The sequence below is a fragment of the Grammomys surdaster genome, unplaced genomic scaffold (assembly GCF_004785775.1).
Source record: "Grammomys surdaster isolate TR1022 unplaced genomic scaffold, NIH_TR_1.0 193, whole genome shotgun sequence".
Classification (NCBI taxonomy): Eukaryota; Metazoa; Chordata; class Mammalia; order Rodentia; family Muridae; genus Grammomys; species Grammomys surdaster.
In genome coordinates, this window is record NW_021604638.1 from 9,911,885 (window position 1) to 9,935,189 (window position 23,305).

General features: G+C 52.3%; 2 protein-coding genes across 3 annotated transcripts in view; one reads left to right on the forward strand and one right to left on the reverse strand.

Moving 5' to 3' along the window:
• Znf335 (zinc finger protein 335) overlaps positions 1-8,373 on the forward strand; it is a 20,711-nt gene extending 12,338 nt beyond the window's left edge. The window contains exons 16-28 of one of the 2 annotated variants that reach the window (XM_028769627.1): positions 1,053-1,146; positions 1,233-1,327; positions 3,192-3,451; positions 4,615-4,726; positions 4,805-5,179; positions 5,866-6,008; positions 6,090-6,232; positions 6,340-6,443; positions 6,718-6,792; positions 6,903-6,986; positions 7,071-7,136; positions 7,215-7,296; positions 7,398-7,792. In XM_028769627.1, coding sequence (XP_028625460.1) covers positions 1,053-1,146; positions 1,233-1,327; positions 3,192-3,451; positions 4,615-4,726; positions 4,805-5,179; positions 5,866-6,008; positions 6,090-6,232; positions 6,340-6,443; positions 6,718-6,792; positions 6,903-6,986; positions 7,071-7,136; positions 7,215-7,296; positions 7,398-7,525 — 1,761 coding nt within the window. In that variant the 3' untranslated portion in view covers positions 7,526-7,792. Of the gene's footprint in view, positions 1-1,052; positions 1,147-1,232; positions 1,328-3,191; positions 3,452-4,614; positions 4,727-4,804; positions 5,180-5,865; positions 6,009-6,089; positions 6,233-6,339; positions 6,444-6,717; positions 6,793-6,902; positions 6,987-7,056; positions 7,137-7,214; positions 7,297-7,397 lie in introns of both variants that reach the window. The other variant, XM_028769625.1, reaches the window with a different exon arrangement.
• Pcif1 (PDX1 C-terminal inhibiting factor 1) lies at positions 8,282-21,634 on the reverse strand. The gene is made up of 17 exons (XM_028769628.1): positions 20,237-21,634; positions 16,976-17,146; positions 15,693-15,835; positions 15,483-15,607; positions 14,302-14,439; positions 13,987-14,114; positions 13,722-13,876; positions 13,168-13,315; positions 13,002-13,085; positions 12,698-12,797; positions 11,391-11,553; positions 10,473-10,645; positions 10,216-10,302; positions 9,953-10,137; positions 9,165-9,258; positions 8,899-9,074; positions 8,282-8,796 (listed from the first exon to the last, which is right to left on the reverse strand). Exons 3-17 carry the CDS (start codon positions 15,814-15,816, stop codon positions 8,562-8,564), a joined length of 2,115 nt encoding a protein of 704 aa, XP_028625461.1. The 5' UTR covers positions 15,817-15,835; positions 16,976-17,146; positions 20,237-21,634; the 3' UTR covers positions 8,282-8,561.
• Positions 21,635-23,305: the final 1,671 nt, after the last annotated feature.

Genomic DNA, 23,305 nt, shown 5'->3' on the forward strand with positions numbered 1-23,305 from the left:
GTGTGGGCCCTGGCCCTCCCCTCAGCTCACCAGGGCCTGAGGTAGGCGGGACACAGTGGAAACAGGTGGTAGACACCAGCCTAGGTGTAGGTGCATCTCTAAGGTTAGAAGAGAGTAGCTTTCCAAGCAGTGGTCTAGACACCAGAAATACCTACAGCATCAGCTTATTCCTAGATAGGAAACAGCTGGAAAACTGAGTGGTCCTGAACTGATGTGTCTCCAGCTCAGTAGTTTTGCACAGTATTCAAGGATCTGACATTGGTCTTTGTGGTTACCCTCATCGTCCAGCATAGCTGCAAGAACAACTTCCTAGCTACATTCCAGGCCAGAGGCAGAAGGAAGGGCTGGGAGGTGGTAAAAAAGATGCTGTCGTCTGCCAATGTGTTCCTCACACGTTACTAGAAATCTCTGCTTAGTTAGGTGGCCACACTTTCAGAATCATGAGTGACAGACTGAAAAGTGTAGTCTTGTCAATCAATGGGTATGCTGCCCTCCCTAAGAAAAGAAACTAAGTATACTGGTGACAAGAAAGAGGGTGAAGGTGCTTGTGAGGTGGCCCGACAAGTTAGGGTGTTGGTTGCCAAGCTTGATGATGGAATTTAGATCCCCAGGTCCCATGTGGTAGAAGTGGAACACTGAGTCCCCGAGGTTGTTCTCTGATATCCACATGTGTGGTATGGCATTCATGTGCCTATGTACACACACACAGACCACATACACAAACACAGCATGTAGTTTAAAGTTAAAGAGGAGGATGGATTGGACTTGGGGTAAGCAGACTTGGGATGAACAGCTAGTATTCTGTCATGGGAGCTCCCAATGGCCCTGGAAAGATGACCATACTTAATTCATGGGCTCTGGACTTGGCAGTCTTAGGTTCAAGTTCCAGCCCTTCACTTTTCTGAGCCTCACAATAAGCACTGAGCTGGTAAATACTTTTCAAAATAGTAGGTGAGATAAACAAGGGACTGGGGGGGGATGATGATATCACATGTACTTGGGAAATGCACTTCTGGTTACCCCTCTCAGGCTTGCCCCATTCCCCTCCTCAGGCCCCTCAAGAACCAGCACCTTTCCAGTCACCTGAGACTCCCCCACTACTCTGTCCTGATGCCCTAGGTGGGGCCACAATCATCTACCAGCAAGGTGAGCCTTGAAGAAGGCAGGGTTAGGGTAGGAACACTGACGGGTGGCACTGGGAGCCCAGGGTCCAGCTCATTCTCCCCTCCCAGGAGCTGAGGAGTCCACTGCAATGGCCACTCAGACAGCCTTGGATCTGCTCTTGAACATGAGCGCCCAACGAGAGCTAGGGGCCACAGCCTTGCAGGTAAGCACCCAGGACTTCTTTGTGCCCAATTACTGAACGTCAGCTCCTCTGTTGAACATAGAGTAAAGGAAGGTAGTGACTCTAGCCTATCCTGCCAGGGACAGATCACCCTAAACCTGAAGGAACAGACTCTGTAGGGCCAAGGAGGGCAGTCTCCCAGGGCACTCTCTGGGTACTAGTGACCATTTGTCTTGGCATTCTTCTGTTGCTCTGAAGAGATACTACAACCAAGGCAACTCTTAATAAAAGTAAGCATTTAATTGAGAGCTTGCTTACAAATTCTGAGACTTAATTCCCTCACTGAGTAGTCGCTGAGAGCTATATCCTGATCTGCAGCCTGAGAAAGTCAGAAGAGACAGGTCTGCCATGGGCTTTCGAGACCTTAAAGCCCATCCCCAGTGACACACTTCCTCTGACAAGACCACACTACTAATCCTTTCAAAGAGTTCCCTTCCCTGGTGACTAGGCATTCAGGTCCACAAGCCTGTGGGGGCCATTCTCATTCAGACCTCACAGTGGCTGTGCTGAGGGCCTTGTGTGGCTGTGTGGCTCCCATGCTCTCCTTTGACGTGCGTTCTGTCTACTGTTCCTGTGATGCTCCTGTGGGGGCTAATCAGCTTCCTGTACACCACCTCCAGCCAGAATACTCCTAAGGCTTTGTCTAGCGCAGAGGCAAGGCCAGAGCGCTCTCCCGACACCATCGCGTACCCCACCCAGCCCCCATCATTATTCCTCTATAGCTACAGCCTAACCCATCTTCAGAGCAGAATTTTGTTCAGATGTAAGCCAGCACCTAGACAGTCCTTTAAGAACAGGCTCGCTGCTCTGCCCCTTAGTGACCTGTTGTGCAGGATGTGATACGCAGCTGGGCCTCTGTGCACATGTCATAACACTGTCTCAAGGATGGAGGTCTAGTTTATGATCCTACTTTATAATTTTGTTAAACACAGTACAGGGCTGAACGCCTGTCAGCAGGTTCAGTCTGAGTCACATCTTTGTCTCCTCTTCTGTAAGTTGCTAGTCCTTTGCTCCTGCTTTGTAAAAGCATATATATTCTTTGAATATGAAAGATGCCTACCTCTCATGTAATTGATAATGTCCCCTCAGTGTTCTGTTGTCTCCCTTAATATCATGGTTTCTTTTGGTTTTTTTGAGACCATGTTTCATATAGCCTTAAATACCTCAAATGGCTTTAACTCTGACCCTAGTGCTTCTGCCCATAGGCTGGGGTGAGATGTATGTGTCACCACACCTGGCTAGGGGTTTTCTGAGTGGTTTGCCACTTGGCCCTCTACCCCAAGGTGTCATGGTCACAATGCTATTTGGTCCTTGTTATGGAGGCCACTCTGTACTTGGTGAAGTACTTAGCAGCATCCCCGGTCTCCATCACCACATGACAGTGGCCTTCTCCATACCTAGAAAGTTGGCAGATATGGCTAGATGCTCCCTCCCAAGTCTGTTCTTGATCACCGGTCTACAGATGCCAAGTGTGCTTTGCAGTGCCACTGTGTGCTTTGCAGTGCCACTGTGTGTGTGTGTGTGTGTGTGTGTGTGATTGCATGCATGCGTATGTGTAGTTGTAATGGGGGAGAGGTGTTGCAAACAAGGTTTCTTTGTGTAGCCCTGGCTTTCCTGGAACTTTCTCTGTAGACTACGCAGGTCTGAAACTCAGATCTGCTTCTTTCTGCCTATGAGTGCTAGGGATAGGTATGCAGCACCACGGCCAGCTGCAGAACTGTTCTAGGAAGTACTTGGGTGTGGAAATGAGAGGGAAAAGCTGAGGCTCTGGGAGGATGGGAGCTTTAAGGCCCAAGGACCTTGGACAGCAGCTGTGTTCCAGCAGAGCCTGTTGATATCATTGCAGGTGGCTGTGGTGAAGTCAGAGGGCATGGAGGCAGAGTTGACATCTACTGGTAGGCAACCTTCTCCTGAAGACACCACCCCACGAGTGGTGACACTTCATATGGCAGAGTCAGGAAGCAGTGTGGCAGCTGAGAGCCAGCTAGGGCCATCTGACCTTCAGCAGATTGCCTTGCCGCCTGGGCCATTTGGTGGGGCCAGCTACAGTGTCATCACTGCACCCCCAGTGGAGGGGAGGACATCAGCTTCTGGCCCACCGTACAGGTAACTTCACCCCTTTTCAGTCTTTAACAGTGGCTCCCCACTCCAACCCAGTTAGCAGGAGGCAGAGCCCTGGTTTGTACAGAGTGACAGGGCGGTAGGAGACTATGTCCTGTGTAGGGTGAAAGCTGGCTTGTTTTTCCCCTGGTTTTTCAAGACATGGTTTCTTTGTGTAGCCCTAGCTGTCCTGGAACTCACTCTGTAGACCAGGCTGGCCTCGAACTCAGAAATCTGCCTGCCTCCACCTCCAAGTGCCAGGATTAAAGGCATGCGCCACCACTGCCCGGCTGGAAGCTGGCATTCTTTATCCATTAGCTGTTCTGGGAACTTGGCACTAACGGTCTTGCCTAGCTAGCTCCCACAAAATCCACAAAATTCAGGTTTCCCTGCTTTTACAAATGAGGTAACAGGCTAGTGAGATGAGGCTTTGGACTGTGGTACCCAACCGTATACACCTTCCCCTCCCCTTAAATGTACCCATGGGTATCTATATGCACTGTGTGCAGCTATGTGCACCCATGTGCATTCGAGAGCCTTCAGAGACCAGAAGGCATTGGATCCCCTGGGCCTGGAGTTACAAATGGTTGTGGGCCACCATGTGGGTGCTAGGAACCAATCCTGGGACCTCTGTAAGAGCAGTCAGTATTCGTAGGTGCTCTACTACCTTGCCATCCCCCCTACTCCCCTCCCCCAACTCTTATGTCCTGAGCATTTGAACAAGTATGGGTTCCTTTGTGGACCTACTACCCGACCTGTACTTGGCTTCCCTCTGCTGCAAATCTGTGATGTTTCCCCACTCACTGAACTCTGGCCATCTGAGAAACTCTGACCTGTGCCAAGCTGCGGGTCAGGAGCTTTGAGGCAGCCTCTGGTCAGGCTGCCTTGGCCTGTGCCCTCTCTTCTTGGACATCTGGTAGCCCATGCATCCTGTTCACTCCTGTTAGCTTGGTCCTCTCCTGTCCCTTTTGGCCAGACCCGAACTCCCTTCTTCCTACCAAGGGGAATGAGGGTCGCCCCTTAAGTAGGGTGAATCACTGAGTTCTTGGGGTTTAGGTTTGAGCCCTACATTCAGATTCCTTGAGTGTGACTGTTGCTCTGTGAGGGGTTCTTGTAGCCTTTGATCCTTGTCTGAAACCCCACCTCACGCCTCCACTCTGTGCCCTCAGAGAAGAACCTCCAGGGGAGGCAGCCCAGGCTGTGGTTGTGAGTGACACTCTCAAGGAGGCTGGCACCCACTACATCATGGCAGCTGATGGGACCCAGTTGCACCACATTGAGGTGAGCCTTGGGAGTGGCCTCCCTACCCAGTGTCCTGCCTCCGCCCCTCCTCAGCATCTCATGCTATCTTTCCTACAGTTGACTGCAGACGGCTCCATCTCCTTTCCAAGCCCAGATACTCTGGGCCCTGGAACCAAGTGGCCCCTGCTGCAGTGTGGAGGGCCACCCAGAGATGGTCCTGAGGTTCTGTCTCCAACAAAGACCCAGCATGTGGGAGGCTCCCAGGGCTCTCCCACCCCACCCCCTACATCCAGCCATGCCCTAGGCCTGGCAGTACCCCCCTCCCCACCGTCTGCAGCAGCTTCATCCACAAAGAAGTTCTCCTGCAAGGTGTGCTCAGAAGCCTTCCCCAGCCGCGCAGAGATGGAGAGTCACAAGAGAGCCCATGCTGGGCCTGCTGCCTTCAAGTGCCCTGACTGCCCCTTCAGTGCTCGCCAGTGGCCCGAGGTCCGGGTAGGTGCTCCCCGCCCATGCCTCTGCCTTCACTCCTGTGGCCACTCATTTGTGTAACAACTCTTTATTGAGCATCTCCTCAAGCCTGGTCCTCTGGTCCCCTCTAGGGTCAGAGATGACTGCAGGATTCCAGCTCTGGGATATAAAGATATACCAGATATAAAGTGACTAATGCCAGACTGTTCCCAGTGTGAAGGCTGGGGAATGTAGAGCAGGGGCAGCAAGGATGGGAGGGGGAGCTAGGGAGATACCAGGTGACAGTGGAGCCAGGCAGAGGGTGACAGCATGAGCCAGTGAGGGAGGGTGTGAAGACAGCGGGACAGCTTCTGATGTGTTTCTGGAGCTGCTTCCACTTGCCAGAAGGTTTCCAGCTTCCAGCTCCAACCCAGTGCTGTGTCTTCGAGCTCTGTATGGGGCCGGGCCTAGAGCCCTGCCCTCCAGTGGGAAAGCGAAAGTCCAGTAAAGCAGGGCTGAGCCCTAGCATGCAGGAGGCCCCGCCCCAGCACCTCTAAGTTACAAACTGAGACAGAACTGACAGTGCAGCCTGTGGCTTCCCACTGACCATCTGTGGTAGAACAATCCCTATCCCGTCCGTGCTTTTGGTCATCACATGGTTTGGTTTTCATGGAGACTGTCTCGCTGCCTTCCATGCTGACCCATTGGTGCCTGATCTCTACCTTGTTTAGGCTCACATGGCACAACACTCAAGCCTGAGGCCCCACCAGTGCAATCAGTGTAGCTTTGCTTCCAAGAACAAGAAGGATCTGAGGCGGCACATGTTAACGCATACCAACGAAAAGCCTTTCTCATGCCACGTCTGTGGGCAGCGGTGAGGCCAGGGGTGGCTAAGAACGGGACTTCCATGCACACTTGGTAGAGCCACTTCAAGCTGACTCTTCCCTCTCCTCAGTTTCAACAGGAACGGGCACCTCAAGTTCCACATCCAGCGGCTGCACAGCATCGATGGCAGAAGGACTGGGACGTCTACAGCCCGAGCCCCTGCCCAGACCATCATCCTCAATAGTGAAGAGGACACACTGGCCACACTACACAGTGAGCTACCCCTGGGCCACAGAGTGGACACAGCCCAAGAGAACCCCATGCATGGGTCAGTTAGGTTTTCCCTAAACCCCGGAATGATTCCCCTTCTCTCTGCTCAGCTGCCTTCCAGTCCAGTCACGGGGTTCTAGGTACAGAGCGGCTACAGCAGGCACTGAGCCAGGAACATATCATTGTGGCCCAGGAACAGACAGTGACCAATCAGGTAAGACCAAGGTCTGCAGCCCCTGCAGAAAGGGTGGGACAGACAAGCAGAGGCTAGATGGACTAAGAGATGGATGACTCAGAGGGTCAGAAGTGCTTGCACAGCCACAGAACAAGCCAGGTGTCTGCGTGTCATGCTCCTGTGCTTCACACCCTGTTGAGCTCCTGGCCTTCATGCTAGGCTGGAGCACACATACACACCAAAAACCCTGAATGTGAGCACGAGCACAGGAGTTCAGTAAAGAACTGAGACTCCTCTGGCTTGGCCTTGACAGGAGGAAGCTACCTACATCCAGGAAATCACAGCAGATGGCCAGACAGTACAGCATCTGGTGACCTCAGACAACCAGGTAACCTCCTGTCCCCTGGGCCATTGTCCATAGCTGTGTTTTCTCCTCTGGCCTCTTACTCAGCTCCCACTGAGTGAAGCCCTAGCATCTGTCTCCTCCCCGTTTCGTAGGTTCAGTACATCATCGCTCAGGACGGTGTGCAGCACTTACTGCCTCAGGAGTATGTTGTGGTCCCTGACGGCCATCATATCCAGGTAGGCCAGGCCTGAGGCAGGGGGTGGGGGGGTTGGAGGAAGGCTGCAACCTTATAGGATCACTGGTCAGCTTCTTATCTCTAGGTCCAGGAGGGCCAGATCACACACATCCAGTATGAGCAAGGTACCCCATTCCTGCAGGAGTCCCAGGTAGGGTCCCTGGGAGACAGGCAGAGCTGGGGTAGTGACACTCCTGTCAGGGCTATTCTTACTGGCTTCCTTCTCTAGATCCAGTATGTACCTGTATCCCCAAGCCAGCAGCTTGTCACCCAGGCTCAGCTTGAAGCTGCAGCACATTCTGCTGTTACAGGTATGGGACAGGTATGGGACTGGGCACTAACAAGCCAGGAGACTGAGGTGAGGCCTAGCTCTTGGAGCCTCAGGCTTACTGTGCTTTTCCCTCCCTGGCAGCGGTGGCTGATGCTGCCATGGCCCAAGCCCAGGGCCTGTTTGGCACTGAGGAGGCAGTGCCGGAACACATTCAACAGCTGCAGCATCAGGGCATCGAGTACGACGTCATTACCCTCTCGGATGAATGAGCCTCAAAGGCCCAACGCTGATCGTGGATATCGGGGCCAGCTCTCCTGGAGACTAGGGACTTTCCTGTCCTCCATAGGGCCTCCAGATACTGGACAGTTAGTGTCCCTTGACTCCAAAGGAGCCAGACCTGTGCTCTTGGGGGGCAGCCTAGGGCTCCAGCCAGGACATGCTGGGTGCCTCAGCCTGCTGGCAGGCTTTGGGAGAGAAATTTATTTTTGTTTTGATGGACCCACTGGCTCCTGTCTCAATAAAGGGACTAGAGTCCAGCCCTTGCAGCTCTCTTTGTATATGTGCTAATAACCTGAACCAGGTAAGGGCCAGGAAACCAGGCAGAAGTCCCAGTAAGTGGAGGCTGCCTGGTTCTTACAGCCAGCTGGCCCTACCTTGTATGAACAGTGCTTGCAGTACAGGCCAGACCAGCCTCCTCTCAGGAGAGAGCTGAGCTAGTGAAAACCCTGCTTCCTCTGTGGGCTCCCTGTCTCCAGGGTTTCAGAGGGCAGGTACTATATACCCTGAAGCCTGTAGTACCCCTAAGGCAACACTTCCCCCTGACCAGATGGAAAACATTTAGCAGCCTGTAAGTCTGGCTTAGGCAAGGACTGGAGGTATCCGGGTGGGCTTAGCTTAAGTACCCTGGACTCCTCCAACCTACTGAGCTCAGGTAGATGCCTCTAGGGATTCAGTACTTCAAGGACCTTGATAAGGGGTACCTACAGAGGGGTCACCGAGGCAACCGCCCCAAGACCCTCACACACTCTTGGGGAGTTTCTGTATTTCGTTTTACAAATGAAACAAGGCAGCAACAGGGTCTGTGTGGGGCTGGGGAGGCATGGGCCTATTTACAAGGGACGTGGTGAATCTGAAAGGGCGAGGGCAGGGAGGGGGAGCCCAGGCAGGGCCGTAATATTCCTATGTCCCTGGCAGCTCACGTCCTGCTGCCACCCCAGGAGAGGGCCCTGGGGCCTGCAGCCCTGAGGACTGAGTCCCAGCAGTCTGTAACAGCACCCCTGGAGCTCCTCCTCCCCGCAGGATATGTTAAGTGGGGTGAGGCTCTCGACTAGGGCCCTGCTCCCGGCCTGAGTCCCGGTCCTTGGCCTCTGAGGAGGAGGAGGAGGAGGAAGAGCTGGAGCCGTGGCTGCGGCCCGACTGCTTATAGGCAGCTGTGAGCTCCTGCAGCCGCTCTGGCGTCGGCCCCCACTTGGCGAACCCGGGCTCATTTTGCAAGAAGAGCACTGCCGTGTTGTGGACGGCCTTGTAGTGCATTTCCTCCCTGTGGGCAAAGGCAGCTGCTCAGAGCAGGGAACGGACCGGGCCTGCTCACCCAGCCTGTCAGCCAGACCTGGCTTCCTTCCCCTGTTGCCCGGGCACCTACTTCTTGCAGATGTGCTGGGAGCCACTGCGGTACTCGTGCTCAAAGGCAGGCAAGACCAGCTGGTGGCGTTTGAAGCGGCTCTGCTCCATCCGGGTGAGCGCTGGTGTTGGGGGCTCCCGCCACTCCGGGATGAACACAATGAAGGACAGGGGTTCTGGTGAGCTCTCCAGCAGTTTCTATGGGAGGGACAGTATGGGGTGGACATGAGGTACTGCCCCCAAGAGGCTTGCAATTTTGCCTGCCCCATCAGTTGGCAGCGCACCCACCTCGAAGTGAGAGACCATAGCATCCATGAGCTCCTCGCAGAACGGAGGGTTGGCCTCAAAGGAACCACTCAGCGGGGTGAAGTCCAGGCAGGGCCTAAAGAAAGGTGAGCACTGTAGCCCCGCCAGCACCCAGTCCCTCACACAGAAGTGATGTCCCCATCCCTAAGCAGCCACAGGGTGGGCACTCTCACAAAGAGATGACCACAGTTGGACCAGGGGCCAACATTCTCTTAACTGCTGGGACAAGGAGATGGTCTTGTCCCTCAGATAACTAACCTGAGAGTGGAGCTAAGGGCTAGGTGTGTGTGTGCCCGTGTCCACTAGGTTGAGGAACTAGAGTCTAAAGCCACCACTGCAGAAACCACTCCAGGGCTTCCCCAGCTGCTCAGCGTGGCCTCTCCTTCCTTCAGGTGCTTTCTTTCTACTGGACAGTTTACCTGGTCATCTGTGCTCCTCACCCTGCTATTCTTGAGGTCTGTCTTACTCTTCACACCCCTCCCTGGAGCCCAGGGTTCCTATCCAAACCTAAGCCAGTCCATGAAGAAGCCCACAGGCCACCTGAGGCCGCGTCTGTTCCATGTCTGCCCATGGAGCCACACAATGTGGGTCCCCAGTGCTGACACAGCACTTCAGAGGTCACATGACCAGGAAATAGTGAAAGTGGGAGCTACCTTCCAAATTGCCTAATTCCAAAACCCTAAGTATTAAGAAGTAACTAGTTTAGGAGGGACCTGTGCCCTAGAGGACATCTTTATGGTAGAAGGGGCCCAGGAACTCCTGGATCTCACCCTCGGGAGCCAAAGTAGCCATCTGTGTCAGGGAAGGCAGAACAGTACTGGCGGAAGTAGCAGTTCAGGGGTGAGGCGAAACACTCGAAACTGACAGCAAAGAGGCGGTGGAGGGTCTCAAAGACGTGCACTGGCAGTGACCCCTGCAGGCCAGTCCCCTCATAGAGGCCCACGCCAAACATCATCTGCAAATCAGCCTGAGTCAGTGTGAGGCGCAGTCTCCCGGCTCCCTTCCAGGGAGCCCTCCACAGCCCCAGCTCTACCTGATATCGACGGAGAAGACACCAGACTCGAGGCAGGAACCTCTCAAAGGCAGAGTCATCCACGCAGCTATAGCGGTAGAGGAGCCACTGGAGAAAGAAAGAAAGAGAGACAGAGAAAGAAAGAAGGAAAGAAAGAAAAGGAAGGGATTCAGTGGTGACTTCATGACCTTATCACTGGCCACCTGATGAGGACTCTGGTCAAGGAAGATGCCACGCCTCCATGCAGTGCCATCAACAAGGGCCTCCCCAGTTCTCACCAGTTTGCTGAAGTAGCTGCGGCTGACCTTCACCATCTCTCCCTTGTACCGGATGCACACCACACTATTCTCCATGTGCATTTCCACGCTAGGCATGGGCGGTGCAGACACGGCCAGACGCACTGGGTAGCAGTACACCAGGCGGGGCTCCACCTCTGAGGCCTCCACTTCCTCTGTGGGTGGGGGGGACAGTGAAAGACTGCCCACAGTGGACAGTCTCCAGCACCAATTGTGCAGCGCTTATGAGATGAGAGACCCAGTTTCCGTAACAAAGGAAACAGCACTGTTAAAAAGCGCCACCAGGCATTAACCTGTGGCCTGTATCAATACATGCAGAGAAACCCTGTCTCGAAAAACCAAACAAAAAAAAAACAAAGAAAATGGCAGCCTCGCTGGGCAGTGGTGGCGCACGCCTTTAATCCCAGCACTTGGGAGGCAGAGGCAGGTGGATTTCTGAGTTCGAGGCCAGCCTGGTCTACAGAGTGAGTTCCAGGACAGCCAGGGCTACACAGAGAAACCCTGTCTCGAAAAACCAACAACAACAAAAAAAGAAAATGGCAGCCTCTGGATAGCTGTTAGCTTACATAGGGGTCAGGGCCTGTAGCTTAACTGTGTGCCGTCAACGCTGACATTGCCATGGCAGGTCATTCTTACACTTGGGTCTGGGGTAGACAGGCTAAGGGACCGGGAATCCAGGTCTGCTTAACTGGCCCAGGCTTTTGTCAGCTCCCTGCCCCTCCATTCTCATCACTTCGTTTCCCAGGGGTGCTGACCCCCAGAGCCGGAGGACAGAGCAGGTCCTACCCAGTGCTACTTCAAGAATCGGTCTCCCAAATCAGTGCAGTCAATGCTGTGAGACACTGCCTCCTGTGTTCCTTCAGGGCCTAGGACACAGCTTGCTCTCCATCTCACCCCTACCTGGGATGTTGTTTTCCTTGAGGATGGCAAGATGCTTCTCTCGGATCCGTTTAACATATTCCAGGGAGATGTGGTAGATCTTGCTGCAGATGCCTTCCACAGAGTCCTTGGCTGCCGCAGAGACATGGGGCCCACACTGCCTCCGAAGGTGCTCAAGGCGGTCCTGAAGAAAAGCCCTCATCAGGACACTGATGGCAAAAGGGCCTCGGTGGGGCTACTGAATCCCAGATGTCCCAGCTGTGAAAGTGTTCTACTGTTTACTAGCCATGTTGCTTGGACAGATCCCTTGGCTTCTCTGAGTCTTGTTCCTATCAAGGTAATTGAAACTAGCAAATAGGACATCGTGAGTAGTCTGTGTCATCCCCTCCTTCACCAAGCCCGTCATGTAAGCAGTCCACTGGATGGCTGCAGTTGTTGCTGCTACAGTAGCAGAACCCAAGATGATTCGTGGACAAAGAGGCGAGCCAGGCAAGCTCCACCTTACAGCATTGGCTGTCTATCGGGAGGGCACAGGGAACCTGGTTAGTACATATTTAAAAGTTTTGTTGTGCTTTTAAGTATTTATAGAGATCCCCCCCGCTCCCCGGCCCATCCATAATCACAGTGTGACAAAGAGTGACTCTGAATCGTGAGTGTATCTATCTCAGTCAGCAAGTGTCAGGTACACTTATTGATGTAATCTGTGACACTTGTGTCCTGAGAAGAAAGCCCACTGCAAGCTGGAGACGGTTGAGTGACAGACAAGGCAGAGACCACAATGACTGAGGAGGGTCGATCTGAAGGTGGCCGCTGTTTTGTAATGTTTATTTGTAAATGCATATGAGTGTTGACCATCATTCACTTTTATACGCCATCCGCATGCCTGGTGTTCACAGAAGCCAGAAGAGGGCATCATATCCCTTGTAATAGGCGTTAACAGTTGTAAACTCCATGTAGGTGCTGGAATTGAACCCAAATCCACTAGGAGAGCAGCCAGTGCTCATAACTGCCGAGCCATCTCTCTAGCCCCCTAAAGGAAGCTTTTAATTGTAATGTGGACACACAAGGAAAGGCAGATCTCTTCTCCAAGATCTACCGGGGTGACATGTGATTACATGAAAGGCAGCATCTGTATATGTCTGAGCTTGAGATTACAGAAACAACGTTAATGGGATTGTTCTTTGGGAGAAAACCACGGGCCTTAATCATTTCTGTAGTGATTCTGAGGACTGATGGGCATCAAAGTCTGCCATGTCCACACCAGGCTGTTGTAAAAGCAGCCAGACACGCAGTGCCCACCAACTGACCTCTCCCTAGGGCCCTCTCACCATGTAGTCCTCCTTCGAGGCTGAGTGCTCCTTCCGCAGCCAGCTGAAGGTGTCTTCCACATTCCACTTGACCACTTTTCTGCTGTCAGGGGATGCACTCCTGTAGGTGGAGAGCAAGAGAAAGCTGTGTTTGGTGGGCTCAGCTGTTAGGTGTCTGCTCCTCTCCTCCTGCCTCACTGCTGTCTCAGGCACAAGCCTCTAAGCTCACCTCCCATCTGTCTTTGGCAACACAACAAACTCGGACACACGCATGCACACACATGAACACACACACCATTTTCATTGTGTGGGGCAGAAGCCAAACCTGGACTCAATGAGCCGCCTGGCTGCTTCTGCATATTTAAAGAGCAGGCGTTTGGCTTCCTCCCGGAACTTGATTCGAGATAACCTGATTTAGAAAATAGGCAAGAGTCAGAGCCCTGCTACAAGTGCCTCGGTGTGAGGACCACGCAGCCAAGCTGGAGCTGTACCTGATGGGAATGTCATTCATAATTTCACGAAACATGGACGGAGACACAACTGGTTCACAGTTGCTTGGCAACAGAGGGTCACATCCTTTGTCCACCACTTTGCGCTCCAGCATCCAGCGGTTGAAGGACTCGCGGGGCGGCTCAATACCTGTGGGACAAGAGAGCTGTAAGGACCTGGAACAGTCAGCAGAGTCAACTGAAACAGAAAAGCACAGCATTTGGTGTTTCTCGGGTGCTTCTTTCCTATACTTCATTTTCCCAAACTATATTCAGAGAATCATGGGAGCTTTATTTTTTTAAGACAGGGTCTGGTGATGCAGCCCAGACTAGCCTGAACTACCTGAGCTGGGAGGTGTGGGCTCCAAGTATGCTTTCTCTAAGAGTTTTGGTCCCTAGCTTTAGGTGTGGAAATTACAGACAGGTTGAGCAACACACTTGGCATCACAGAGCTGGGACCCCAACAGGTAACCCACAGCACACACTGAGAACCACCAGGCCCTCCTTCCCACACAAGCCCAAGCGGTAAAACCAAGGAAAAGCTGGCGAGCTCTCACCCTCCCGCTGCTGGCACAGTTCCCGGTAGTGCTGGCGGAGCTTCAAGATGAGCTGAGAGCGGAGCAGCTCAACCTCAGGATGTGGGGGCAGGACCTCTGAGGGGCCCCTGTGCTTGATGACAGCATTGGTCTGGATGTCCAGGTCCCAGTACACCCTAGGGCACAGACAGAGTTGTGAGGAAGGCCTGCTCATCACCACCACACCACAGTCCTGGACAGACGGCCCACCAACAATGGAGGGAACAGCCAACCAGCAGGGACTCACTCAGTGGGTCGGAGAAGAGCTGCCTGTTTATCTTCAATAGATGCACCCCAAATTTTTAGTGTTGGGGTTCCTGGGATGCTGGGGGAACTGGGCACCGACTGGCTTGTGGGTGTCACAGGGATTTCAATCTGAAGGAAAAGAGTCCAAACCGCAGCCATCAAGTCGGAAGACTCGACAGCCAGGCCCGCAGCACGGCCCACAGCACAGCCAGCGCTGCACTTGGGAGTCCCTCCTCACAGCCATTGCAGGGACCTGCTAGCCACATGCCCAAGGTAACCACGTACCAGCCGGGTCCCAAGAACCCTGGACACTCACCTTGGGCTTCTTCACTCCATTGCCACTTGGCTGCTCTTCTGAGAGCTGTCGCTTTCTGGACTTGTTCTCTACTGGGGGAGTTTCCACCAAGCTTGAGTCTTGGGGCAGTGGGGTTGCATTCAGCCCCAAAGGGTCCGACTACAGGAGGGAAAACGGCAGAAATGTAAGCAGGGCATTGGCTTTGTCAGACTCTCAAGCCTTCCTACCCTGCTCTGCCTCCTCAAGGAAGCCAGAGGCCTGGGATACAGATGAAGAACCCTGCGTGGGCTCCACCTCTGCCTGCTACCTCCAACTGCAGCCAGGGGTGAACTACCTACTTCCTGATTCCCTCACCTTCAGAAAGGTCATGTTAACCCTACCTCACCACTGACATTATGACACAAGCAGTGCTATGATGACTGACATTAGGTTGGTGCTTTAAGAACAAAACTGAAATCAGGAACAAGAGAAGTCAAAGAAGTCAAGGCTTTGCAGGGACCTCCTTCAGTGACATCAAGAATCTCTGCACATGCCCCTCTGCCTATAAGCAGCCATATGTCCTTGGCCTTGTTACTTTGAACCTCAAGTGTCTTCTGCAGAATAAAGAGGCCCTGTCTGATGGGTAGTAGGGCCTCATGCAGCTGAGGTGGCTCCCTCACAGCCTGTAGTAGTAATTCCTCTAACACCCTTCCTCTCCCTTGTAGCCTCACTTTAAACCCTGAGTCTCAGAGGAATGCTTCCTTCCCCAATGATTTTCAATACCATTTCTGATTTTTTTGATTTTTCAAGACAGGGTTTGTCTGTGTAGCCCTGGCTGTCCTAGACTCTTTCTAGATCAAGCTTGGCTCATAGAGATCCACCTGCCTCTCCCTCCCAAGTGCTGGGATTAAAGTCGAGCACCATGCCTGGCTCAATACCACAACTGGAATCCTACTGTCTGCCACAGAGTAAGCATAGCATAAAGACGGAGGGAGCAGGCCAGCCTCGCTGCAGGTCAGCTCATCGGCAACATTCAGAATGCTACACTAATAATCTGAGCACCTGTTGGTCTCTCCTGTCTGACTGCAGGTTCTTTGAGGACAGGGACTGTCCTTACTTTACATTTTATCTGTAGGTATCGGCACAAGGCTAGACACCTAGCTGTTCAGGATAACGTTTGTGGAAGGCTAGAGGCCTGCTCCTTGCCCCAAGCTGGCACTCACAAGCACATCGTGCTGACCCAGCACGGGCATCTCCCACAGGGACTGGTTGGTGAATCGGTTGAAGTAGTAGGGACGGCTCTCCCTCCGGCTCCAGCACTTCTCCCAGCCTGCATGTACCAGCTCCTCTGCAAACAAGAGTACAACCCAGACAGTAAGGGCTGCTCATAGCACCCCTTCTGTCTTGCTAGCCCACACCACTCCCTCCAGTACCTGGGAGGTCCTGTACCAGGCGAACTGGCTTTGGAGAACAGGGCTGGCTCTGATTGGAGGTGCCTGGAGAGTGACTTAGAAGGGATGCTTCTTCCCGGGGGCTGCCGTGATTCTCATTGGCCATCTCAGCACCCACGCGGGACCTGCCACACAGGACCAAGACTGTCAGCTCCATCCCACCCACCAATTACAACCTATGGTTCTGGTGACTTATCTAGAGATTTGAGAAATCCAACAACAGTCTTGCCCTGGACAGCCAGCCAGCTGATACCACAGGTGCACTGAGATTAAAGTTGTCCCCTCTGTATGACAGAGCACCCACTGGCTATATCTTTCTAATTGCCTAGCTTGTCCTTGGGCTCACATCCTCCAGGAAGCCTTCTTTTACTGGCCCCCTGCCCAAGTTTGATGGGCAAAGCTCTTCTAGTGCCATGAAAAATGCGTTGTAGTGCTAGATGGATAGCCCTACAGTGGAACTGTCTCATTAGACTGGGTCCAGGGCATTGCTCTCCAGAGCTAATGCCACCTACACCCAAGAGGAGCTCTACTAATCCTGCAGACATTTACAAAGCAGCCAACAAGAGAGAAGTCATTCCTACAAGGACCAGTGCCTTCTCTTGGGAAGACAGTTTTACTGATCCCACTAGGTAAAGTCTCAGTGGACCTGTGCAGCTGAGGAGGAAGCATGGAGTCTAACTGGTTGCAGTTTGTTTCGAAAGGAAGCAGTGTAAATGAGTAGTGCTATCTGGTTCAGTCCTTCAGAAGCCCCAAGCAGACACTGATTCCATTAACGCCAGCAAGGAAGCCAGCATCTGCAGATTTGTATTCTCCACTACTACCTCCCAAAGCACACCCAGAACAGGCTCCAAAGGCCAGGTGCTTCCCAGCATGGATCTATTACACCCCTGGGGATCACCGGAGATCAGACTGTGGCGTTTGTTGGTTTTAGTATGTTACAAAACCCACGAGAAGCCCTCCCCCACAGCAAGACCACAAAGGCTGATTCAAAGATTTCCTTTGCACGCTGATCAGGAGCCCTGACTGGTTTGTTAACGACATCATAGGAATCATTGAACATTTATTTTATTGTACACTCAAAGACGCCTGTTAATTTGGAATGGAAAAATCAAATAGTTACTTTCTCTGTACAGCTTGGCAGATAGAATCACAGGGCAGCAGGACTCGTGACACAAGGGCCTGGATTACAGAAAGGTTTGGAATGGCTTCTTGAGGGGCTGAGCCCATGGGTTTCAAGGCTGAATTAAGGTCCCCTTGTCTCTCACCCTCTGGGGTCTGCAATACTAGCATGAGAGTGTTTTCTTCTCTGGCTGGATTGAACCCACGTCACGGGGTCCTACAGAAGAGAGGGAGGCCCACAGAAAGGCGTAGCACAGGTGGGTGGGCTGGTCAGCAGTGCAGTTGACAGGGACCCAGGGGACTCCGTGAATCAGCAGCTGGAGAGCAAATAGAAGAAAAGAGTCATTGGCCTGTGAAACCTTGCCAGGCAGGGACACACTACGAGAGTCTAGAGGCTCAATGGATCAAAGTTGTGCTTCTCAGAGTTCAAGGTCAGCCAGGTCTATAGAGTGAGGAGACCCTGTTTAAGTAAATACACTGAGACAGATTCCCCCCTTTTTTTATTTTGGTGGTGGTAGTGATTCTTTGGTTTAGTTTGGTTTTGAGTCAAGGTTTCTCTATGTACCTCTGGCTGTCCTGGAACTCACCCTGTAGACTAGGCTAGCTGGTCTTGAACTCAGAGATTCACCTGTCTCTGCCTCCAGAATGCTGGGATCAAAGGTATATGGCAACATCCCCTGGCTTTTTTAAAAACAACCACAAAAAAAAAAAAAGAAAAACAAACAAAATATATTTGAGCTTCCAACCAACAAAGTCTGCATTCCTAGGCCCTGAACCTGGTTTGTCAACGGAACTCTAGGCTTGGTTTACTACATTCCTATCACCATGAAGTTGGTTGGGTTTTGTAGTGCTCAGGATGGGACTCTGTCTTGTACATGACAAGTAAATGTCCTTCCATGTGCCCTATCACCAATCCTTGGTTTGGGTAAGACCATTATGTATAGCTTGACAAATATATATGAGGCACTAGGTCCTTGTTCATGATAGACAAACATTCTACCACTGACCCAGACCTCTAACTTTTCAGACAGGTTCTTAAAAAATGGACAAGATTGTTCTTGAACTTAATCTGTAGTTCAAGAAGACCTTGAATATATGATCCTCCTGCTTTGGTTTCTGGGATTAACTGAGATTACAGCCTGTCCCACCAGGACTTGAAGACAAAACTTGCTTTCTTGGCTATCAAGGCCAGATCTGCGAGTGGTAGGTAGTAAGGGTTCCAATAAGCAACCCCACCTGCCAGCTTCTTTTCTTTTTTTCCGTTCTTGGGTTGAGATGAGGACTCAGATAGTCCAGGCTAGCCTTAAACTCATTTTGTAGCTGAGTATGACCCTGAATCCCAGTCTGTCTCCATCTCCCAAGTGTTAGGATTACAGGTGGAAGCCGCCATGGTCAGCTTTCTTTTTCTTTTTTTTTTTGTTTTTTGTTGTTGTTTTTTGCTTTTTCGAGACAGGGTTTCTCTGTGTAGCCTTGGCTGTCCTGGAACTCACTCTGTAGACCAGGCTGGCCTCGAACTCAGAAATCCCCCTGCCTCTGCCTCCCAAGTGCTGGGATTAAAAGCATGCGCCACCACTGCCCGGCTGTCAGCTTTCTTTCTCAATTGGCTCTGCCTGTGTTGCCTAGATTAGTCTTCAACCACTGGGCTCACGAGATCCTACCATTTCAGCCTTCTCATTGGGTGAAATATAGACACATGACAATGGGGATCATGTTTTCATTTTGCGCAACAGAGGCCCAATACATTCACTGCACAGCTAGCTGTGCCAATCAAAGTGTCTGTAGACCAAAGCAAAGGGTGCAAAGCATATATGGAAAGTCTGGGGCACTATCTCAGGCTACCCACAACCAGCTAAAGACACACTTCTTTGGACGTCTCGAAAAAAATTAAAACATGCAAACACATATAACACATCTCATCCATCTTTATTGAAAAATGGGTATCCCAGAAAATGTGAAGGACGCACCCGGTAGACGCCTTTGTTAGAGAAGGCAGAAGCAGCCTGGCCGAGTGCCACCTAAATGGGACACTACAACAATCTCAAACCAGCTGAACCCCACCACACACCTGTTAGCAGTCAGAAGCGGGAAGGGTAAAACTACCAAAGAATTTGTAACTTTAGGGCAGGGTCTCACATAGCTGGACTGGCCTTAAACTTTTAATCATCCTGCCAGCAATCTCCAAGTGTTAAGATTATCGCCTTTGGTCATCCTATCCTGCCTCCATCTCTAAGTGCCATCACCCTCCGCAAGAGTTTGTGATTTTTAAACACACCTCAGGTGGAACTGGGAAACAAGATGACAATTTTTTTCACTTTACACCGCTTGAAAATGTTAACTTAGAATTTGTTAAGTGCTGGTAGTGAAGGCTACTTAGTACACTGACTGCCCGGCATATGTGAAACCTAGGGTTATACCCCAGCACCACATACACACACATCAACCAGGCGCAATGGCGAACGGCTTTAATCCCAGCACTCAGACGAAATATTTCTGTGAGTTCGAGGACAGCCTGGTCCACATAGTGAGTTACAGGATAGCCAGGGCTACACAGAGAGACCCTGTCTCTTAAAAATAAATAAGATAAATTCGCGTAGATGGGTGCAGCAGGTCTCTGGCCAAAACACCAGCTCTGAAGTTAGCCAGACCCAAGTTCAAGGCCGTGCTGCCATCCCGACTTCTAGGGTAGAACCATTTGACCCCTGCACCGTAGTCTAGCGTTCTGTGCACTCTCGCTGCTGCTCCCAATACAATAAGGTTTTCACTTAGCCCGTGCCTTCCGGACCCCCACGCATACCAAAGTCGGAGAAGCGCAGCGTAGTCTAGACAAACAACTGTATCTGCGCAACAAGCGGAACTCAGCCGAGAAAATGCACCCGATTCTCGGATTGGAGGAACATGGGGCGGGAGCACTTCCCAGTGGACCAATCATAATGCTCCGGCCCTAGTGGGCGGAGCCATGGGGCGTGCAAAGTGCGCAGGCGCGCAAGCGGGATCTACCCCAGCGCGCTCCCGCGTACCCCTCCCCCAACCCCAGCGGGGGCGGGATGTTTGGCGCGCGCGCGCGCCGGCCCATCTCCCGGGCTCCGCCCCCCGCCCTGCCGCGCGCTCCCGCCCCCGGGCTGAGGCGACTCAGAGTCGGAGCCCGACACAAAGGCAGTGGCGACGGCAGCAGCGGCAGCAGCAGCGGGACCCCAGAGGCCGCTCCACCCGGGCTCTGCGGGCCCACTGCACTCACCCCAGACAGCGGCCCTGCTGCCCACCCGCGGGTCTAAGATGGCGGCGACGAAAGGGACCGGGCGAGCGGCAGCCCCGAGCGGGAAGCGCCGGAGGGGCCTCCGCCGTCCTGCCTCGGACTCCCGGACCCTGGCGCGGCTCGCAGCGGGACCGTGGCTTCCTGGGGCTCTTACCTGCCCGAAGCGGACTTGAGGGGATGCGGCCACACGTTCTGCTCGACCGCCCGTTTTGCCGCCTCCGCCTCGCCCTCCCCAGCGCCGCTGCCGCCATCTTGTGTCCCGGGCCGGGACTCCGCGCTGCGCATGCGTTGGTACCGCCTCTGAAGGACCTCGCCGCGGCCGCGCCGCCATCTTGAGTGTGGCAATGTTGGCTGGCTCCCCAGACTTTGATTGCTTTCACTCTCCCCCCCAACTCCCCATTTTCCCGTTCTTCTCTGTTGTCCCTTGTGGTCCTGAGAAGAAGGAAAAACAGCTATGCTATTCTTGAAATGTAAGTGGGGAGGAATGAATCTGTACGCGCACCCCTGCCTCAGTTTCCCTGCGAACGCACTCGCAGGGGCTGAAGATCTAGGACACTTTAGGGGGGCACGGAGCTGGTCTAGAATCTTCTGGGGGTTCTGGCTCAGTTGCGGACACAGAGGCGGAATGATGACGTAGGTCCTGCACGTTGTAGGCACCTGGGTCCTAGCCTGCACAGTGCTCTGCTGCTTCCAACCGGTCTCGTCCACTCTGCCTTCTAAGAGTCCTGGAATGTTTCCTCTCTCTGCTTAGCGGCCAGATGACGACGTGCAAATCGAACCTTTTCGCGTTAGCAACCTGTTCACAGATTGCTCTTGAATAACCTTAGCTTTTGGAGGAGTGCTGGTAGGGTAGAGCTGGCTTTAGGCAGTTGTAAAGTTGCGAAGGTGACACACAGTTTAGTAGGAGAAGCTTCTGCAAGAGCTGGTAATCCGACTCCCTGCCTGAATTAGACTACTAGCTCCACCCACTTGTGGCCTCCTAAGGAAGCTATTGCCCGGTTAAGATAACTTGAAAGGAGGACAAGTTTGCCACCTGCTGCTGGACTGGCATAGCAGATGCCCCAGCTGGTCAGCCTCAGGTCGATGACGCTGATGACGCTGGCTGCCAGTAGCTTCGAGATGGAATGTTGGGAGGTCAGGAAAAATGGTCGATAGTATAAACTAGTAAGAGTTGGAGGAGGATTATCTAGTTTGTCCTCAAACACCTGACCCTCGACCCCAGGTGTGTCCATCTTAGTATGGCTTTTTCTTTTTTTCTTTTCCTTTTATAGTCTGGCTATATAACCCTGGCAGGCCAGGAACTTGTAGCAATCCGTCTGCCTCCTGAGTGCTGGAGTTAAAAGCATGCACCATAATACCTCTCGAATCTTTTTTATAAGGGTGTTGGTAGTGGTGTGTGCTGCAAGCACTTGGGGAAGTGGAGGCAGGAGGATCAGGCGTCATCCTTGGCTACATGAGACCTGAACTAAATAAAAGTAGTAGCAGCTGGGCCTGTGGGCTCACACCTGTAATCCCAGCACTTGGGAGACTGATAAAGAAGGATCACTAGTTTGAGAGGTCAGCAGGGATATAAGAGATTTACTTTTAAAAGGAAAGTTTAAAGGGGATTTTGGTTAGGGGTGTAACTCGGTGTTCCGTAGTCTCTGACTCTTGTCTCAGTACTTTTTTTTTTTTTAAGCTAGCGAGCTATGATGGTGGCGGGTTCCTTTAACCCCAGGATTCCTAGCTACATTGGGAGTTCCAGTCCTGATCCCTAATCCTGTCTCAAACAAAACCAAGATGGAGTCAAGGTCTGCACATCTGAAACCCCAAAAGCACTCTAGCCTTGGAAAAGCTGAAGCAGGAGGATTCTAAGCCCTAAGTCAGCCTGAGCTACACAGTGTAGTGAAACACTCTGAAGCACAAGAGCTGGCTGTGGTGGTCCTTTTCTCTAGGTCCACTTACTAGGAAAGCTGAATGAGGATCCTGAATAGCACAGGGAAATGGCATCTGATCAGGAAAAACAGGCATGCCTGCAGAAAGTCATTGCATCAACTACATAGAGTGGACGATGGTGGCACTCAGGCCAGTTTACCAACTCAGCAAGTAGAAACTCCTGCAGGTGGTGACGTTCTACCTTTGTAACGGTCACTCCCTGCTTTTATAGCTTTGCTACCTGACATTGAGCCGTGGAGGCCAGCCTGATCTATCCAGCAAGATGCTGTCTGTCTTCTCACTCCTTTTGTGTAAGATGTCACTAATTTCTTCATGCTGTACATAATTCACACTCCAGGTCCAGGCCCGCATGTGGCTAAGCACCAGGAAGCCTCCCTGACTTCTTTAAGCCCCTCCCACCTCCCAGTTCATCCTCCTGCTTTTGTGTCCTGAGCTTGGAAGTCTAGGGCTGTTAGTTACTTACCTTCAGTCACAGGTGTAGGAAAGATCTCAAGACTATTTAGCCGAGTAGCCAGCCAGCCATGTAATTCTGCCCTAATAGCATGTAATCTTAGAGCTGGAGGATGTAAATGGAAAAGGATGATGGGGGGGGGCTCCACATATACAGCTTTGGGGGAGCTATCATTTGGTGCAGAGCTTGCCTTTGGCTATAACCTACCTTTCTGTATGTATGCCTAATAAATGCATTGCTGCCCAGGAGAAATCTGGTGGAATTCCACCTTGGGGTGCTGTTGGAACATCAGGAGGGTAACCATTGTGTACATCTTTCTCAGGAGTTAGAAACAGCCATTAGACTCCTTAAGGATGAGGAGGGCTTACTCTCCTATCTGCCTGGTCCATGCCCAGCCCTCTGACTACTTGTTTGATGACCAGAGACAGACCACAGTGTAAAAAGCTGAGTGGCTGTTTTAGGCACCCTGGCTTCTAGTCCAGGATCTGGCTTCAGCAAAGGAAACCCAAGCAAAGCATGAACTGCATGCTAAGGCCTTGTGGTTGGCTTAATGTTCTGTCAGAATGTTCCACCTTCTGACTTAAGATGCTGGGGAGCAAACCTAGGGACCCAGCTTCCTGGAAGAAACACCCTCAGACACTAAGACTGGCTTCAGACACTCAATTTGGGGATAATGGTTGTTTTTGTCTATCTGAGTTTGGTTCTCAGCACACACATCTGGCAGCTCACCAACACCTGTACCTCCAGTTCCAGGGGCATCTGATGCCCTCTTCTGGCTTCTGAAGTCTACACACACACACACACACACACACACACACACACACACACGAACAAAAC